This window comes from Papio anubis, chromosome 3, assembly GCF_008728515.1.
Source record: "Papio anubis isolate 15944 chromosome 3, Panubis1.0, whole genome shotgun sequence".
NCBI lineage: Eukaryota > Metazoa > Chordata > Mammalia > Primates > Cercopithecidae > Papio > Papio anubis.
The window spans coordinates 146,772,803-146,789,129 of NC_044978.1; the positions used below are offsets into that span (position 1 = coordinate 146,772,803).

A 16,327-nucleotide genomic window follows, 5' to 3' on the forward strand; every position below is an offset into this window, starting at 1 on the left:
TCATTGATAAGGACTCAGTAGGGCCTTACTATGCAGAATAATCATGTGAATTGTTCATACCATTGAGTAACTTTTCTGTTAAGGATCTTCCAACAGATCATCAATAATTAAACCATGTTCATTCAAAACATTAAATGCTACTTAAAGAGAAAGGAAGCTTTTATACTTAAGATTTTATTTTTTTATTTTATTTTTTTTTGAGACGGGAGTCTTGCTCTGTCGCCCAGGCTGGAGTGCAGTGGCACGATCTCAGCTTACTGCAAGCTCCGCCTCCCGGGTTCACGCCATTCTCCTGCCTCAGCCTCCGGAGTAGCTGGGACTACAAGCGCCCGCCACAGCACCCAGCTAATTTTTTTGTATTTTTAGTAGAGATGGGGTTTCACTGTGTTAACCAGGATGGTCTCGATCTCCTGACCTCATGATCCGCCCGCCTCCGCCTCCCAAAGTGCTGGGATTATAGGCGTGAGCCACTGCGCCCGGCCAAGATATTATTTTATGTTATTTTATTTTATTTCATTTTTATTTTTATTTTTATTTTTTTGAGACGGAGTCTCACTCTGTCGCCCAGGCTGGACTGCAGTGGCCGGATCTCAGCTCACTGCAAGCTCCGCCACCCGGGTTCGCGCCATTCTCCTGCCTCAGCCTCCTGAGTAGCTGGGACTACAGGCGCCCGCCACCACGCCCGGCTAGTTTCTTGTATTTTTTAGTAGAGACGGGGCTTCACCGTGTTAGCCGGGCTGGTCTTGACCTCCTGACCTCGTGATACGCCCATCTCGGCCTCCCAAAGTGCTGGGATTACAGGCTTGAGACACCGTGCCTGGCCTTATTTTTTATTTTTATTTTTTTTTGAGACGGAGTCTCGCTCTGTCGCCCAGGCTGGAGTGCAGTGGCCAGATCTCAGCTCACTGCAAGCTCCGCCTCCTGGGTTCACGCCATTCTCCAGCCTCAGCCTCCCGAGTAGCTGGGACTACAGGCGCTCGCCACCTGGCCCGGCTAGTTTTTTGTATTTTTTAGTAGAGACGGGGTTTCACCCGGTTAGCCAGGATGGTCTCGATCTCCTGACCTCGTGATCCGCCCGTCTCGGACTCCCAAAGTGCTGGGATTACAGGCTTGAGCCACCGCGCCCGGCCAAGATTTTATTTTTTAAAGAGATTGGGTTTCACTATGTTGTCAAGGCTGGGATGCAGTGGCTATTCACAGGTGTTGTCTCACTACTGCTTAGCACAGGAGTTTTGACCTGCTCTGTTTCCAACCTTGTCTGGTTCATATCTCCTTAGGCAATCTGGTGGTCCTCTGTTCCTAAGAGGTCACCATACTCATGCGCAATTTAATGTGGACACCTGACTGGCATAGCACACTTCAGCCCAGACTTGCTGGACTTAAGCAATCCTCTTGCCTCAGCCTCCTGAGCAGCTGGGACTATAGGTGCACACCATTGTACCCAGCTGCTATAAATTTTTTTGTTAAAGTTTAAGCAAAGTTAAGATATCATGCAGCTGGATGAATTTTTACATATGTATATATCCATGTAACCACCGCCTGGATAAATATACAGAGTATTTTTAGCACTACAAAGCCTCATTTTTGTTCCTCCTACTCACAACTCCTGCCCACCCTCATCACTACCGTATTTTTTTTTTTTTTTTTTGAGACAGTTTAGCTCTGTTGCCCAGGCTGGAGTGCAGTGGCACAATCTTGGCTCCCTGCAAGTTCCGCCTTCCAGGTTCATGCCAGTCTCCTGTCTCAGTCTCCCGATTAGCTGGGACTACAGGAGGCGCCCACCACCACGCCCAGCTATTTTTTTGTATTTTTAGTAGAGATGGGGTTTCACCGCGTTAGCCAGATGGTCTCTGACCTTGTGATCTGCCCGCTTCGGCCTCCCAAAGTGCTGGGATTACAGGCAGGAGCCATCATGCCCAGCTATCTTATTTTTTTATCACCATAAATTCTGGATCATCTTCAATTTCATAAAAATTGAACCATACAGTATGTATTCTTTTGTATCTGGCTTTTGTCACTCAACATATCTGAGTCTCATCCATGTTGTTTGTGTCAATGATATGCTCTTTTTTACTGTTACGTGGTGCTCCAATGTGTGATCACAATATATCAATTTTCTTGTTGATGAGACATCTGAGTTATTTCCCATTGGGGCTATTAATAAATTCGCCATAAAAATTCTTTCATACATGTCTTTCAAAAAGTAGGCATAGGCACTAATTTCTTTTAGATATATACCTAGGAATGAAGCTGATAAGGCATACTGAAGGTGTGTGTTTAGCTTTGGTAGATATTATGGCTTTAAGTGGTTAAACCACATTCTTTGTTTTCTGTTGTTTTTTGAGACGGAGTCTCGCTTTGTCACCCAGGCTGGAGTGCAGTGTCGTGATGTCAGCTCACTGCAACCTCTGCCTCCCAGGTTCAAGAGATTCTCCTGTCTCAGCTTCCCGAGTAGGTGGGATTACAGGAGCCCACCATCATGCCTGGCTAATTTTTATTTTTAGTAGAGATGGGGTTTCACTACGTTGGTCAGACCGGTCTTGAACTCCTGACCTCAAGCAATACACCCACCTCGGCCTCCCAAAGTGTTGGGATAACAGGCGTGAGCCACTGTGCCCTGCCTGGTTAAGCCACATTCTTACCAGCAATGCATGAGGTATTTATGTTTACACGCATGCAGTGGTATCTAATTATGATTTTAATTTGCATTTCCCTGATGAGTAATGATGCTGAGCATACGTTATTGACCAGGCAGATATTCTGTGCCTGTTTGTGTCTTTTAGAAGGGCAGCATCACTGAGTGAAATTTTTGTGTTGTCATTTTCTTCCCCAGGTAAGTAGACACCATTAGTCATAGTGTCAGTGGAAAACATTAGAAAATCGTTTCCACATAGCATAAGTTGTGAAATTAAGAAATAAACCAGGGGCCGGGCACAGTGGCTCACGCCTGTAATCTCAGCACTTTGGGAGGCTGAGACGGGGGGATCACCTGAGGTCAGGAGTTCAAGACCAGCTGGCCAACATGGTGAAACCCTATCTCTACTAAAAATGCAAAAAAATTAGCTGGGCATGGTGGCACATGCCTGTAATCCCAGCTACTTGGGAGGCTGAGGCAGGAGAATCACTTGAGCCTGGGAGGTGGAGGTTGGAGTGAGCAGAGATCGCACCATCGTACTCCAGCCTGAGTGACAGAATGAGACTTTGCCTCAAAAAAAAAAAAAAAAAAAAAAAAAAGATAATAAAAATAATAAATATACTAAGTTGTTAAATATTAATAAAGGTATATCACCACCCCTAGATGCCATTAATAAAAGACCAAGATTAACCATGTATTTTCTAGTATGCCTGCAGAAAATTATTTAATGTTTATGTAATTCATTTTTCCTATGATTAAGACCCTGTATTTTTCTCTATCAAATTCCAGTTCTGAAACCTAAACATTCACATTTAAATATGGATATGCACTAAATGCCAATTATACCTCAGTAAAGCTCAGGGAATAGAGTAATGAATTCATGAATATCTAGTCTCACCTATTTTATCTAATGATATTATATTTAGATAAAATACAATATCTTTGGTATATTTTAATATTTCAATTGTACAGATACAAGGCAAGATTATTCACCTGCCTTAGGAAAGGGAACAGTTGATGTAAAACATGTTATGTTCCTGCACATCATATTAGGAGAAAATGTTTTGGTATAAAAATTCAATTTCTCTCTCTATATATACACACCATAATCTTTCAACTAGCTACATAGGGAGATAATTACAAGTAACAGTACTGTTGGCTTAACTCTGGGCAAAAAGCAAGTCAGTGGGAAGTTTTCATCTCCAAGCTTTTTCTTTCTTTTTTGAGATGGGGTCTCACTCTGTCACCCAGGCTGGAGTGCCATGGCATGATGTGGGCTAACTGCAACTTCTGCCTCCCAGGTTCAAGCGATTCTCCTGCCTCAGCCTCCCAAGTAGCTGGGATTACAGGTATGCACCACCATGCCCAGCTAATTTATTTATTTTTGGTAGAGATAGGGTTTCACCACGTTGGCCAGGCTGGTCTCGAACTTCTGACCTCAAGCGATCTGCCCACCTCCGCCTCCCAAAGTGTTGGAATTATAGGAATGAGCCACCACACCTGGCTGCAAGCTTTGTTTTTAAGGTCGTCATTCTGGGTGCTGAGAATAGCCTGAGTAGGGAGAAGCCAGAAGCAGGGAGGCAGACTAATGCAATCATCCAGGCTAGAGGTAACGCGTTTGTTTGGAAAAATGTGGTAGTAAAGCTGCTGTTAAGATGTTGGAGGTTTTGCCAATAGATCTGCAGACAGGGCATGGGGTGCCAGAGAAAGAAACACCAAGGATCATGATGTGATTTTGGCTTGAGAAAATGCAAGGATGTATTTGCCAATAACTTAGTTGGGGAAGACTATAGAAACAGGTTTCAGGTTAGGAGACTATCAGTTCAGTTTATGTTTGATATGTTCATTATATAGTCAAGTAAAGATGATAAGCAGGCAGCAGGATAAGAGTCTCAAGTTCAGGGAAGATAATTTGTGAGTTTGCAGTATATAAAGGTGAAGTTATGATGAAATCAGATGAGGTTACCAAGGAAGTGAGTGCAGCTAGAAAGAAGCAGAAATCCAAGACTTATCCCTGAGGCATTCTAATACACAAAGATCCGGGGATATGCAAGGAACTAGTTAAGGAGTCTGGGAGTGAGCGTGGTGGGAAAGGAAGAATAGAAAAACTAATGTCCTAGAAACCAAATGAAAACAGTAAAATGTCTCGAATACTGCAAATACGTACTCATATCACTGAATCTTAGAGCTTTTAGAGGCCTTGGCTATAACCTAATGGATTAAAAACACTGACACTTAAGACGTTCAATAAATTGGCAAGTCACAAATCAAAAGAGTAACAGAGAAGATAAAAGTAAGTCTATTCCACACGGCTTTATGTTTGAAAGTCTTGATCTATATGCAACATAGAATATATTGAAATATAGATCAAGAAACCAGATCTCAAGAGATGATCTATAGAGGGACAGGATGTACTCAGATATACTACTGGAACAGAAAAAAACAAAATGAAACGTGTAACTCTAGTCTGTTCATCCAGTTACTAAGTAAACCAAATTGGCCATACACTAAATGCTGTCATTCCTATTTCATTTTCTTTCAGGTACCTTTTTATCCCCCCTTTCTTAACAAATCAAACACATAGCTTAGGCCAGGTGTGGTGGCTCACGCCTGTAATCCCAGCACTTTGGGAGGTCCAGGGAAGAGGATCACCTGAGGTCAGGAGTTCGATACCAGCCTGGCCAACATGGTGAAACCTCATCTCTACTAAGAATATAAAAATTAGCTGGGCGTAATGGCGCACGCCTGTAGTCTCAGCTACTCGGGAGGCTGAGGCAGGAGAACTGCTTGAACCTGGGAGGCAGAGATTGCAGTGAGCCAAGATCGCGCCACTGCACTCCAGCCTGGGCAACAAGAGTGAAACTCTGTATCAAAAACAAACACTACCCAAAAAAACATAGCTTAAAAATTCTAGTACCAACAATAATATATAATCTTTAGAAGATTAGGTAGCCAGGCTGGGCCCATTAAACACAGTTTTGGCTCCAAGTGTTCTTACCAACTGCTGTTTTGTTTTGTTCTGTTATACCTTCTCTTATAAAAGAGTAAAATCAGAAGAAAAGGTTGTAATACACACTCACTCAACTGATTTTTTTCTAGTTTTATGGTTTTCTCCCACTCCAATTAATTTTTATACCTTTGGTCTTAGTTTTTCCATCTATAAAATCACGTGCTAGGCCGGGTGCAGTGGCTCAAGCCTGTAATCCCAGCACTTTGGGAGGCAGAGACCAGGCGGATCACGAGGTCAGGAGGTCAGGGGCCATCCTGGCTATGCAGTGAAACCCCATCTCTACTAAAAAATACAAAAAAACTAGCGAGGCGAGGTGGCAGAGGCGCCTGTAGTCCCAGCTACTCGGGAGAGCTAGAGACAAGAGAATGGTAAACCCAGGAGGCGGAGCTTGCAGTGAGCTGAGATCCAGCCACTGCACTCCCAGCCTGGGCAGCAGAAATGAGACTCCGTCTCAAAAAAATCCGTGCTAAATAATTAGCTATCATCTTTATCATTGTTAAGACTACAAAGCTTCAGCCAGGCAACCCAAGACCCTGTCTCTACAAAAAAATACAAAAACTAGCCAGGTGTGGTGGTATGTGCCTGTATTCCCAGCTACTTGGGAGGCTGAGGTGGTAGGACTACTTGGGCTTTAGAGGTCAAGGCTACAGTGAGCTGTGATTGCGCCACTGCAGTCCTGCCTGGGCGACAAGGCAAGACCCTGTCTCAAAAAAACAAAAACCAAAAAACAAAAGCAAAGCTCTAATTTAAGGGAATTACATAAAGTAACTTATTTAATCCTCTCAGCTCTATGAAGTGGGTGTCAACCCATTTTGCAGACGAGGACACGAAGGCACACAGAATTTAGGTAATTTGCTCATGACCATGCAGCTTGGTAAACTGGAGAGCCAAGATGTGAACCTAGTGGCTCCAGAGCAGAAACTCTTAAAACACTTAATGCTGTGCAGAGCAAATCAGACAAAAAATGTGAAAGCACAATACTGCTATCCAAACGAAGACATCACCTACAAAGGTGCTCCTTGTTAGAATTCATAAACCAAAGTCATAACTGTGCTCAAACTGTGCTCCATTAACACAACTTGCAACAATTTTGTAACTTACATTCCATCCAAGGGGGATATGACTACTTCAATACTTACTCTCTACTTTTTTAGTCTTTCACAAATATCTTCTTAAGATAGCAAATAATCAAATTTACCAAAATAACAAATGAAACCCAAGACTTTTCAAAGTGTAAAGCTAGCATCTAACATTATCTAACAAGTCTCTATTTAAATATGGATTGTGATCTCAATTATATTGCATTTTCAATTATGTACTTGAGACTTTATAAAGTTACTGCCCAAACAAGATAAAATATAATATATGTTTTGAGGCAGTTACACATTTAGCACTCTTATAGTCTTGGTATTCACATGAGAAGGAGAGAAGGTGAATTCAAAATCTCTTACCATTGATCTTTCAGGATATCCAAACAAATAGCCCCTGTGACGGAACTAATATTAGGATGCCATATTTTAGTGATAAACCGGACCTAGAATATAAAGCACACTTGAGTTTTTCAGTAACAGAAATAAAACAGTTTAAGCAGAACTACAAGAAAATGAAATCTTCAAACTAAAAAAAGAAAGGTCCCTATATCTATTACATCATTTTGCCTAGGTGAAAGAAGGAGTGTGGAAGACAAAGGATCCAGTAAGCTGAATGTTGTCACTAACATATATTGTTTTTAAACTCTTTAAATGTTCCTCCTTTAAACAAACCCAACAATTACTAGGAGATTACAATTTACCTAGAAAAATGGTAGATGCTATGAGAATACAACAGAGAATAAAATTCATTTTGGTAAATAAAATAGTATATAAAATAAAAACATAAATAGTAAATGGCACTTTCTTCATGTGAGGCAGGGTGCAGAATAGACTTGAGGAAAAAAGTAAGTAAAACCAGTGAATGAAAGCACAAACAGTAAGTGACTGTGCTTTTTTTTCTGTATAATTTTTTCTCAAATTATTTTTATTGAAATGCCTATTATGATATAGCAAACACTGAGGAGATACTAAGGCTTAGAGTTTAAGAAACCTAATCAAACAGCTAAACAGAGCACAATGTAAACTCCCACAATCTGATTCCAGATTCTGAGTCTAATCATCTCATTATTTGTGTCATTATGGAAGAAGAATAAATCAACAAGTGAAAATTAAGAAAATGCTAAAACACCATGAAATTAAAAAGTTCATCAGCTCTTACTCATGAACTTTTGGAGGGTCTTGTATTCTTATCTCTGACACATATGACAATGACCAGTTGAGCCCAAATTCTTTGACACTTAATAGATTAATTACTATGTGCCAATTAATGTATATAGTACATTATGTACATTAATATGTAATGGCACATTAATGTTCTAAGAACTTTACAAAAATTAGCACTCACACACTGTAATCCCAGTATTTGGGAGAGGTAGGCAGGAAGGATCCCTTTAGCTCAAGAGTTTTGAGACCAGCCTGGGCAACACAGTGAGACCATGTCTCTACAAATAAGAAAATTAGCTGGGCATGGTGGCACACACCTGTACTCCCAGCTACTAGGGAGCTGAAGCGTGAGGATCACTTGAATCTGAAAGGTTGAGGCTGCAGCAAGCCATGATCATGCCACTATACTACAGCCTGGCCAACAGAGCACAACCAACTGGAAAAAAACTGACTCTTTAATATATGCTCCTCAGCTATTTATGGAAAAAAGCTAAGTTTCCACTTCTCTCTTCTCTTTGTGACTTCTTGATTTGTCTACACTATTTCTACTTCCTTACCTCCTGCTCACTCACTAACTCATATTCAATCTAAAAAGGCACTTTAATTCGCCAATGACTTTAAAATACTGAAAACTAACAAGATACTTTCCATTCCTTCATTCTTGCTATGCTTGATTCTTTTCAGTCTTAATAATCTTACTACTTTCAATGATACCTACTTCTCTCCATCTTCTCATTAAAGGAGACAATCATTCATCACCTAGGTTACTACACAGTCTCCTGACTTTACTGCCTTCCCTTCTGTTATCTCCAATTTATTTTCCTAACCGAAACTAAAGAGAGCCCTTTAAAGTAAATCTGATTTGCATCACTATGCTGCTCTAAGGACCATTAATGACCTCTCATTCCCTTCAATGTGGACCCACTCTCTCTCTCTTTCTTTGAGGAGTCTCGCGCTGTCGCTCAGGGAGTGCAGTGGCACGATCTCGGCGCGCCAACAGGGTGAGACGGGGTTTCGCCATGTTGGCCAGGCTGGTCTTGAACTCCTGACCTCAGGTGATCCACCCGCCTCGGCCTCCCAAAGTGCTGGGATTACAGGCATGAGCCATCATGCCCGGCCAAGCCCACACTCTTAACCTGGCCCTAGACTACCCCAGAAATCTGTTTTTTTTGTTTTGTTTTGTTTTGTTTTTTTTGAGACAGAGTCTTGCTCTGTCGCCCAGGTTGGAGTGCAGTGGCACGATCTCAGCTCACTGCAAGCTTTGCCTCCAAGGTTCACGCCATTCTCCTGCCTCAGCCTCCCGAGTAGCTGGGACTATAGGCGCCCGCCACTACACCCGGCTAATTTTTCTGTATTTTTAGTAGAGATGGGGTTTCACCGCGTTAGCCAGGATGGTCTCGATCACCTGACCTTGTGATCCTCCCACCTTGGCCTCCCAAAGTGCTGGGATTACAGGCGTGAGCCACTGCGCCCGGCGGAAATCTCAGTTTTTACCTCTATTCCCCATTCCACTCTCTTGCTCAAAAAGTCATAATAAACTTTTCCCCTGCTCTGGGCCTTCATACATATTTGTTTTCTCAATAACATACCTCTGTGCCCTCTTCTCCCAACTAACTCCTACTCTTCAAGTTTCACTTTCCATATCACTTCTTCCTGATCTGTTCCACACACCTGTAGTTTCCTTTGTCATAGTATTAATTACATTTCTGTGATTTCTGCCTTATTTGTCTGGTCTTCCATAAAAGACATTGTATCCATCCTACTCAATAAAGCATCCCCAGATATAAGCGACTCACACTAAATGAATGTGCACTTAACATTACAGCAAAAATGTTATTATAAGGCTAAATATCAAATACAATGCAAGTTAAGTAAGACAGTAATATAGGGCTTATGTACAACAAACATTTCTCCCTTTTTCCTTTTTTTTCCCCAGAGAAGGTCTCACTCCTATAAGCCCAGGCTTGAGTGGAATGGTGTAATCTTGGCTCACTGTAACCTCAACTTCCCAGACTCAGGTGATCCATCTTAAAAGTAACTGTGACTATAGGCACACACCACCACACCTAGCTAATTTTTTTATTTCTAATAGTGTTGGGGTTTCACCATATTACCCAGGCTGGTCTTGAAGTCCTGGGCTCAAGAGATCTGCCCGTCTTAGGCTCCTGAAGTACTAGGATTACAGGCATAAGCCACTGAGACCACATCAAACACTGCTTTATAAGAGATATAACCACACATTTCACATCTTAATACAGGTTGAGTGTTTCTTTTTCTTTCTTTCTGTTTTTTGGAGGCAGGGTCTCACTCCCGTCGCCCAGGCTGGAGTGGAGTGGTGTGATCACCGCTCACTACAGTCCTAACCTTCTGGGTTCAGGCAATCCTCCCCTCTTGGCCTCCAAAACTGCTGGGATTACAGGCATGAACGAGCCACAGTGCTTGGCCTATGCTGAGTATTTCTTATCTGAAAATCAGAAATCCAAAATGCTTCAATGAGCATTTTCTTTGAGTGACATGTAGACACTCAAAAAGTTTCAGATTTTGGAGCATTTCGAATCTCAGATTTTTGAATTTTTAATAATCAATCTCCATTTACTATTCAATGAGTTCAATTCATAAACAATCATATGCCATAATGTCAGTAACTCAAGGAATTCACAGCATTTTATAACTTTAAAACAATGTGGTGGCCGGCGTGGTGGCTCATGGCTACAATCCCAGCACTTTGGGAGGCCGAGGCAGGCGGATCACAAGGTCAGGAGATCGGCCTGGCTAACACGGTGAAATCCTGTCTCTACTAAAAATACAAAAAATTAGCCGGGCGTGATGGCGGGCGCCTGTAGTCCCAGCTACCATAGTCCCAGCTACTCCCATGGCTGAGGCAGGAGAATGGCGTGAACCCAGGAGGTGGAGCTTGCAATGAGCTGAGATCGCACGCTGCATTCCAGCCTAGGGGACAGAGCGCGGCTCCATCTCAAAAAAAAAAAAAAAAAAAAAAAAACCCCCACACAAAAAACCCACTGTGGTTTAGTATTTTCAACAAGATTAGAAAATGTAATTTTGGCCGGGCGTGGTGGCTCACGCCTGTAATCTCAGCACTTTGGGAGGCCGAGGCGGGCGGATCACGAGGTCAGGAGATTGAGACCATCCTGGCTAACACGGTGAAACCCCATCTCTACTAAATATACAAAACATTAGCCGGGCGTGGTGGCGGGCGCCTTTAGTCCCAGCTACTCGGGAGGCTGAGGCAGGAGAATGGCGTGAACCCGGGAGGCGGAGCTTGCAGTGAGATCGCGCCACTGCACTCCAGCCTGGGCGACAAAGCGACACTCCGTCTCAAAAAAAAAAAAAGATAATATAATTTAAAAACACTATTGGAGATGTCAGAAGGATTACAGTTTAGTCAAGTGAGCTGAAGATATATGAAATATATCTTGCCTTTTGTTTTAATTTTACTTTTTTACTACTCCTGGGCTGGAGTGATTCTTCCATCTCAGCCTCCCTAGTAGCTGGGACTACATGTTTGCGCCACCATGCCCGACTAATTTTTGTATTTTTTACTAGTGACGGGGTTTCACCATGTTGGCCAGGCTGGTCTGGAACTCCCAAGTGATCCGCCTGCCTCAGCCTCCCGAAATGCTAGGATTACAGGCATGAGCCACTGTGCCTGGCCTTTTCTATTTATTTTTGAGACAGGGTCTTACTCTGTCACCTTGGCTGAAGTGCAGTGGCACAATCTCGGCTCACTGCATCCTCGAGCTCCTGAGCTGAAACAATTCTCCTGCCTCAGCCTTCAGAGCAGTTGGGACTACAGGCGTGTGCCATCACTCCCAGCTAATTTTCATATTTTTTGTGGATACAGGAACAGGGTTTCACCATGTTGCCTAGACTCTTCTCAAACTCCTGGGCTCAAGTGATCCACCCATCTCAGCCTCCCACAGTGCTAGGATTACAGGTGTGAACAAAAAGCAGGATATGGCATTCAGCATTGCTTTTTAAAGAAGGGTCTTCTATGCAGAATTCTCTGTAGATACATAGGAAAAATGCCGACACAATTAAATTACTGAACTAATTCTTTGTACTATAATCTATAGTTAGAAATAAATAATTTTGAATTTGGGCCGAGAATGGTGGCTCATGTCTATAATCCTAGCAGTTTGGGAAGCCAAGGCAGGTGGGTTGCTTAAGCTCAGGAGTTCGAGACCAGCCTGGGCAATATGGTGAGATCCCATCCCTATTTAAAAAAAAAAAAGAAGAAAGTAAAAAAGAAAAAGAATAATTTTGGATTTGCAGATGACCCACTAAAGAATTTAATCTTCAAGGCCAGGCATGGTGGCTCAGAAGGCTGAGGTGAGAGACTGCTTGAGCCTGGAAGGCAGATGTTGCAGTGAGCCATGATCACGCCACTGTACTCCAGTCCAGGCAACAGAGCAAGAACCTGTCTCAAAGAATAAAATTTAAAAAAAAATTTTGTAAAAAAAAAATTTAATCTTCAAGATTATCTCCATGGCCCAGCACAGTGAATCAAGCCCGTAATCTCAACAATTTGGGAGGCCAAGGTGGGAAGACTGTTTGAGGCTATGAGTTTGAGACCAGCCTGGGCAATGTAGCAAGACCCTGTCTCTATTAAGAAAATAATAATAATGTCTCCTTATTTTTATATACAAAACTAGTACTAGCATTGTCTGGGAACTTCAGAACACTCAATAGCTTCGGAAAGTACTCAATAAATAAAAACAGAAATCTGAACACTACGTAACAACAGATACTAAAAGTTCCCAGACAGAAACGAAGGAAACTATTCTTAAATTATCAACATTGGCATAGCATCAATGGTTCTTATCTCCTCCTCCAAGATGCACTGTACATTTCATTCACTCTTTAGTTTAACAAACACTTCAGCTTCCACTTCATGGTAGATTTGAGTTCATATTTCCATTTGTAACTTCCAGTTTTAAGATCTGAAGATATGTGAAGTGTGTTTCTTGCTTTTTTTTTTTTTTCCAGATGGAGTTTCACTCTGTCGTCCAGGTTGGAGTGCAGTGGTGCGATCTCAGCTTACTGCAACCTCCGCCTCCTGGTTTCAAGCGATTCTCCTGCCTCAGCCTTCTGAGTAGCTGGGATTACAGGCGCGCACCATGACACCTGGCTAATTATTTTCAGTAGAGATGGGGTTTCATCATGTTGTCCAGGCTAGTCTTGAACTCCTGACCTCTGGTGATCTACCGTGCTTGGCCGTGTCTTGTTTTTTATTTTATTTATTTTTGAGACAGGATCTCAAAACATATATTATTAAACCAGCTTTAACTCTCTTATCATACAAAAGAAAATGTTATTTTATTTTGAATATGCATGTACAGATGAGCATATGCTCATTAAAGATTATTAGCATTGGTATGTATATACAACTTAACATGTAAAAAATATGTTGATAACACCAAGAAAACAAGAGCAAAATTCACAACTTAATTTATTTTTTTTTTTTTGAGACAGAGTCTCACTCTGTAGTCCAGGCTGCAGTGCAGTGGCACGATCTCGGCTCACTGCAACCTCCGCCTCCCAGGTTCAAGCAATTCTTGTGCCTTAGCCTCCTGAGTAGCTGGGACTGCAGGCTCATGCCACCATACCTGACTAGTTTTTGTTTTGTTCTGCTTTTTGCATTTTTAGTAGAGACAGGTTTTTGCCATTTTGGTCATGAACTTCTGAGCTCAAGCCATCTACCTGCCCCCTGCCTCCCTAAGTGCTGGGATTATAGGCATGCAAACCATCGCATCCGGCCTACAACTTAATCTCTATTCGAGCAGGACACACCATTGGGCTAGAATTTTACTAATGATTTTTTCACTAGCACAATACACATTACAATTTAACACTAGAAATCATATTGGTTGTATGCATTTAATCAAATTCCTTCTACAGTATTATCATCTGATTTAAAGATATATTTTTCTCTGTTTAGAAGTAAGCCTACTCTTCTGGTCAATGATATATTGCATAATAATAAACAAAATATTCTGTGACCATGGTAAGACAAATGTGAATTTTTAATCTTTTCTCAAATTTTAGCTGCATAGTAGTAATGAAAATATAACCAGCTACTTTGATACTTTTACCTCATAAGACTTAAAATTAAGCCTGAGTCCAAACATATGTGAACACACAATTCAGCAAGAAATTTACATAAATATTCTCCATTCTTCTCATTTTATTTACCCATCAGTAAAAATTCAAATCAACTTAGTATACATCTAGAACATATTTATCATGTTCATTAACATTTACTGCAAGAGCAGCACAATGCCACAAGTGGGGTATGTATATTTATTTTCTTGTTTGTTCTTTATTTTTTTGTTGTTTTAAAAAATTTTATTTTATATATACCATATTTAAAGAACACTAAACTGTAACTATGACTAACTGGTTGAAGTCACAGTAATACAAATTGAAGTTGAATCTAAGATGTTTCTAAACGTCAAAGCTACCTCCAAATGGAACAGCTGGAATTAAGAGATGTAGAGGCCTTTTTCTTCTTTTTTTTTTTTGTGTGTGTGTGTGACTAGAGATAGGGCCTTGCTATGTTGTCCAGACTGAACTCAAACTCCTAAGCCCAAATGCTTCTTCTGCCTTGACTTCCTAAAGTGCTGGGATTATAGGCATGAGCCACCATGCCAAAGCAGGTAACAGTGGCCTTAACAGCAAGATGAAGTAGTAGCAAAAACGTCAGACATACTTCAGTTCTTATGTTTTGAGTCTATTTTTCTCATTTTAATAAAACAGGAGTGTGGGTGTGGTGGCTCATGCCTGTAATCCCAGCACTCTGGGGAGGCCAAGGTGGAGGGATCACTTGAGCCCAGGAGTTAAAGGCTGCACTAAGCTATGATTGTGCATGCCAGAAGACTCCAGACTGAGCAACAGAGTAAGACCCTGTCTCTAAAAAAAGTGGGGATGAGGTGGGAGAGATTTAATAAAATATTTATTTCAAGAATTAAATGAAGTTACAGGTCGAAGTGCCTAAAACAGAGCCACAATTATGCAATTACTTTGAAGCTATTATACCCTATAAAGGCTACACCTTTACTGAGACATAATTCACCCACTTAATGTGTACAACTTCCTTTTCTTTTCTTTTTTTGAGACAGAGTCTTGCCCTGTTGCCCAGGCTGGAGTGCAATGGCGTGGTCTTGGCTCACTGCAACCTCTGTCTCCCGGGTTCAAGCAATTCTCCTGCCTCAGCTTCCTGAGTAGCTGGGATTACAGGCACGTGCCACCACACCCAGCTAATTTTTGTATTTTTAGTAGAGATGGCGTTTCACCACATTGGCCAGGCTGGTCTCGAACTACTGACCTCAGGTGATCCACCCACCTCAGCCTTCCAAAGTTCTGGGATGACAGGCATGAACCACCGTGCCCAGCAACTGTACAGCTTGCTAACTTTTAGTATATTCACGGACTTGTGCAACTATCACCACAATCTATTTTTTGACTATTTTATCACCTCAAGAAGAAACCTGGCTGGGCACGGTGACTCACGCCTGTAATTCTAGCACTTTGGGAGGCCGAGGCAGGAGGATCACGAGGTCAGAAGATTGAGACCATCCTGGCTAACACGGTGAAACCCCGTCTCTACTAAAAATACAAAAAATTAGCCGAGCATGGTGGCGGGTGCCTGTAGTCCCAACTACTCGGGAGGCTGAGGCAGGAGAATGGCCTGAACCCAGGAGGCAGAGCTTGCAGTGAACCGAGATCACGCCACTGCACTCCAGCCTGGGCGACAGAGCGAGACTCTGCCTCAAAAAAGCAAAACAAAACAAAAGAAACCCTGTAACCATTGGCGGTTACTTCCCCATTCTTCTATCTCTAAGCCACCACCAAATTCCTTTCTGTCTCTAGTCTCTAGGATTTGCTTTTTCCAGTATTTCATAAAAATAATACAATGTGAAGCTTTTGTGTCTGGTTTCTTTCACTTAGCATAATGTTTTCAAGGTTCACTGATACGTTGTATCATTTATCAGTACCTCATTCTTCTTTATAACCAAATAGTATTCCATGATATGGATATACTGCATTTTATTTATCCATTCACCAGTTGACGAACATTTTTGATTGCTTCCATTTTTTTGGCTGCAATGAATAGTGTTGGTATGAACACCTGTGTACAAGTTACTGTGTGGATAAATGTTATACCTAGAAGTAGAACTGCTGAGTCACAAGGCAACTCTAAGTTTGCCATTTTGATCAAACTGTCTCCCAAAGAGGCTGCAACATTTTACATTTCCCCCAGCAATGTATGAGAATATGAATTTATAGAGAAAATTTAAGTGTCAATACTACTGTATTTTAAAATGCTGTTATAAAGGAAAGCCAACAGACTACTTTGGAAAGGGCCTCCCTCACTTGGGGTGGCAGTCATTGGTTAATGCTGTCTAA

General features: G+C 41.7%; 1 protein-coding gene across 4 annotated transcripts in view; it reads right to left on the minus strand.

Annotated features, from left to right (window-relative positions):
• The window catches only part of UBE2K (ubiquitin conjugating enzyme E2 K), an 87,482-nt gene that overhangs the window by 18,542 nt on the left and 52,613 nt on the right, over nucleotides 1-16,327 (minus strand). For 3 of the 4 annotated variants that reach the window (XM_021938380.2, XM_003898597.4, XM_021938381.2), the window contains one exon: nucleotides 7,097-7,179. The exons of the other annotated variant lie outside the window; for it this stretch is intronic. In XM_021938380.2, the coding sequence (XP_021794072.1) occupies nucleotides 7,097-7,179 (83 nt within the window). The remainder of the gene's footprint in view (nucleotides 1-7,096; nucleotides 7,180-16,327) is intronic. 4 annotated transcript variants of the gene reach the window in all.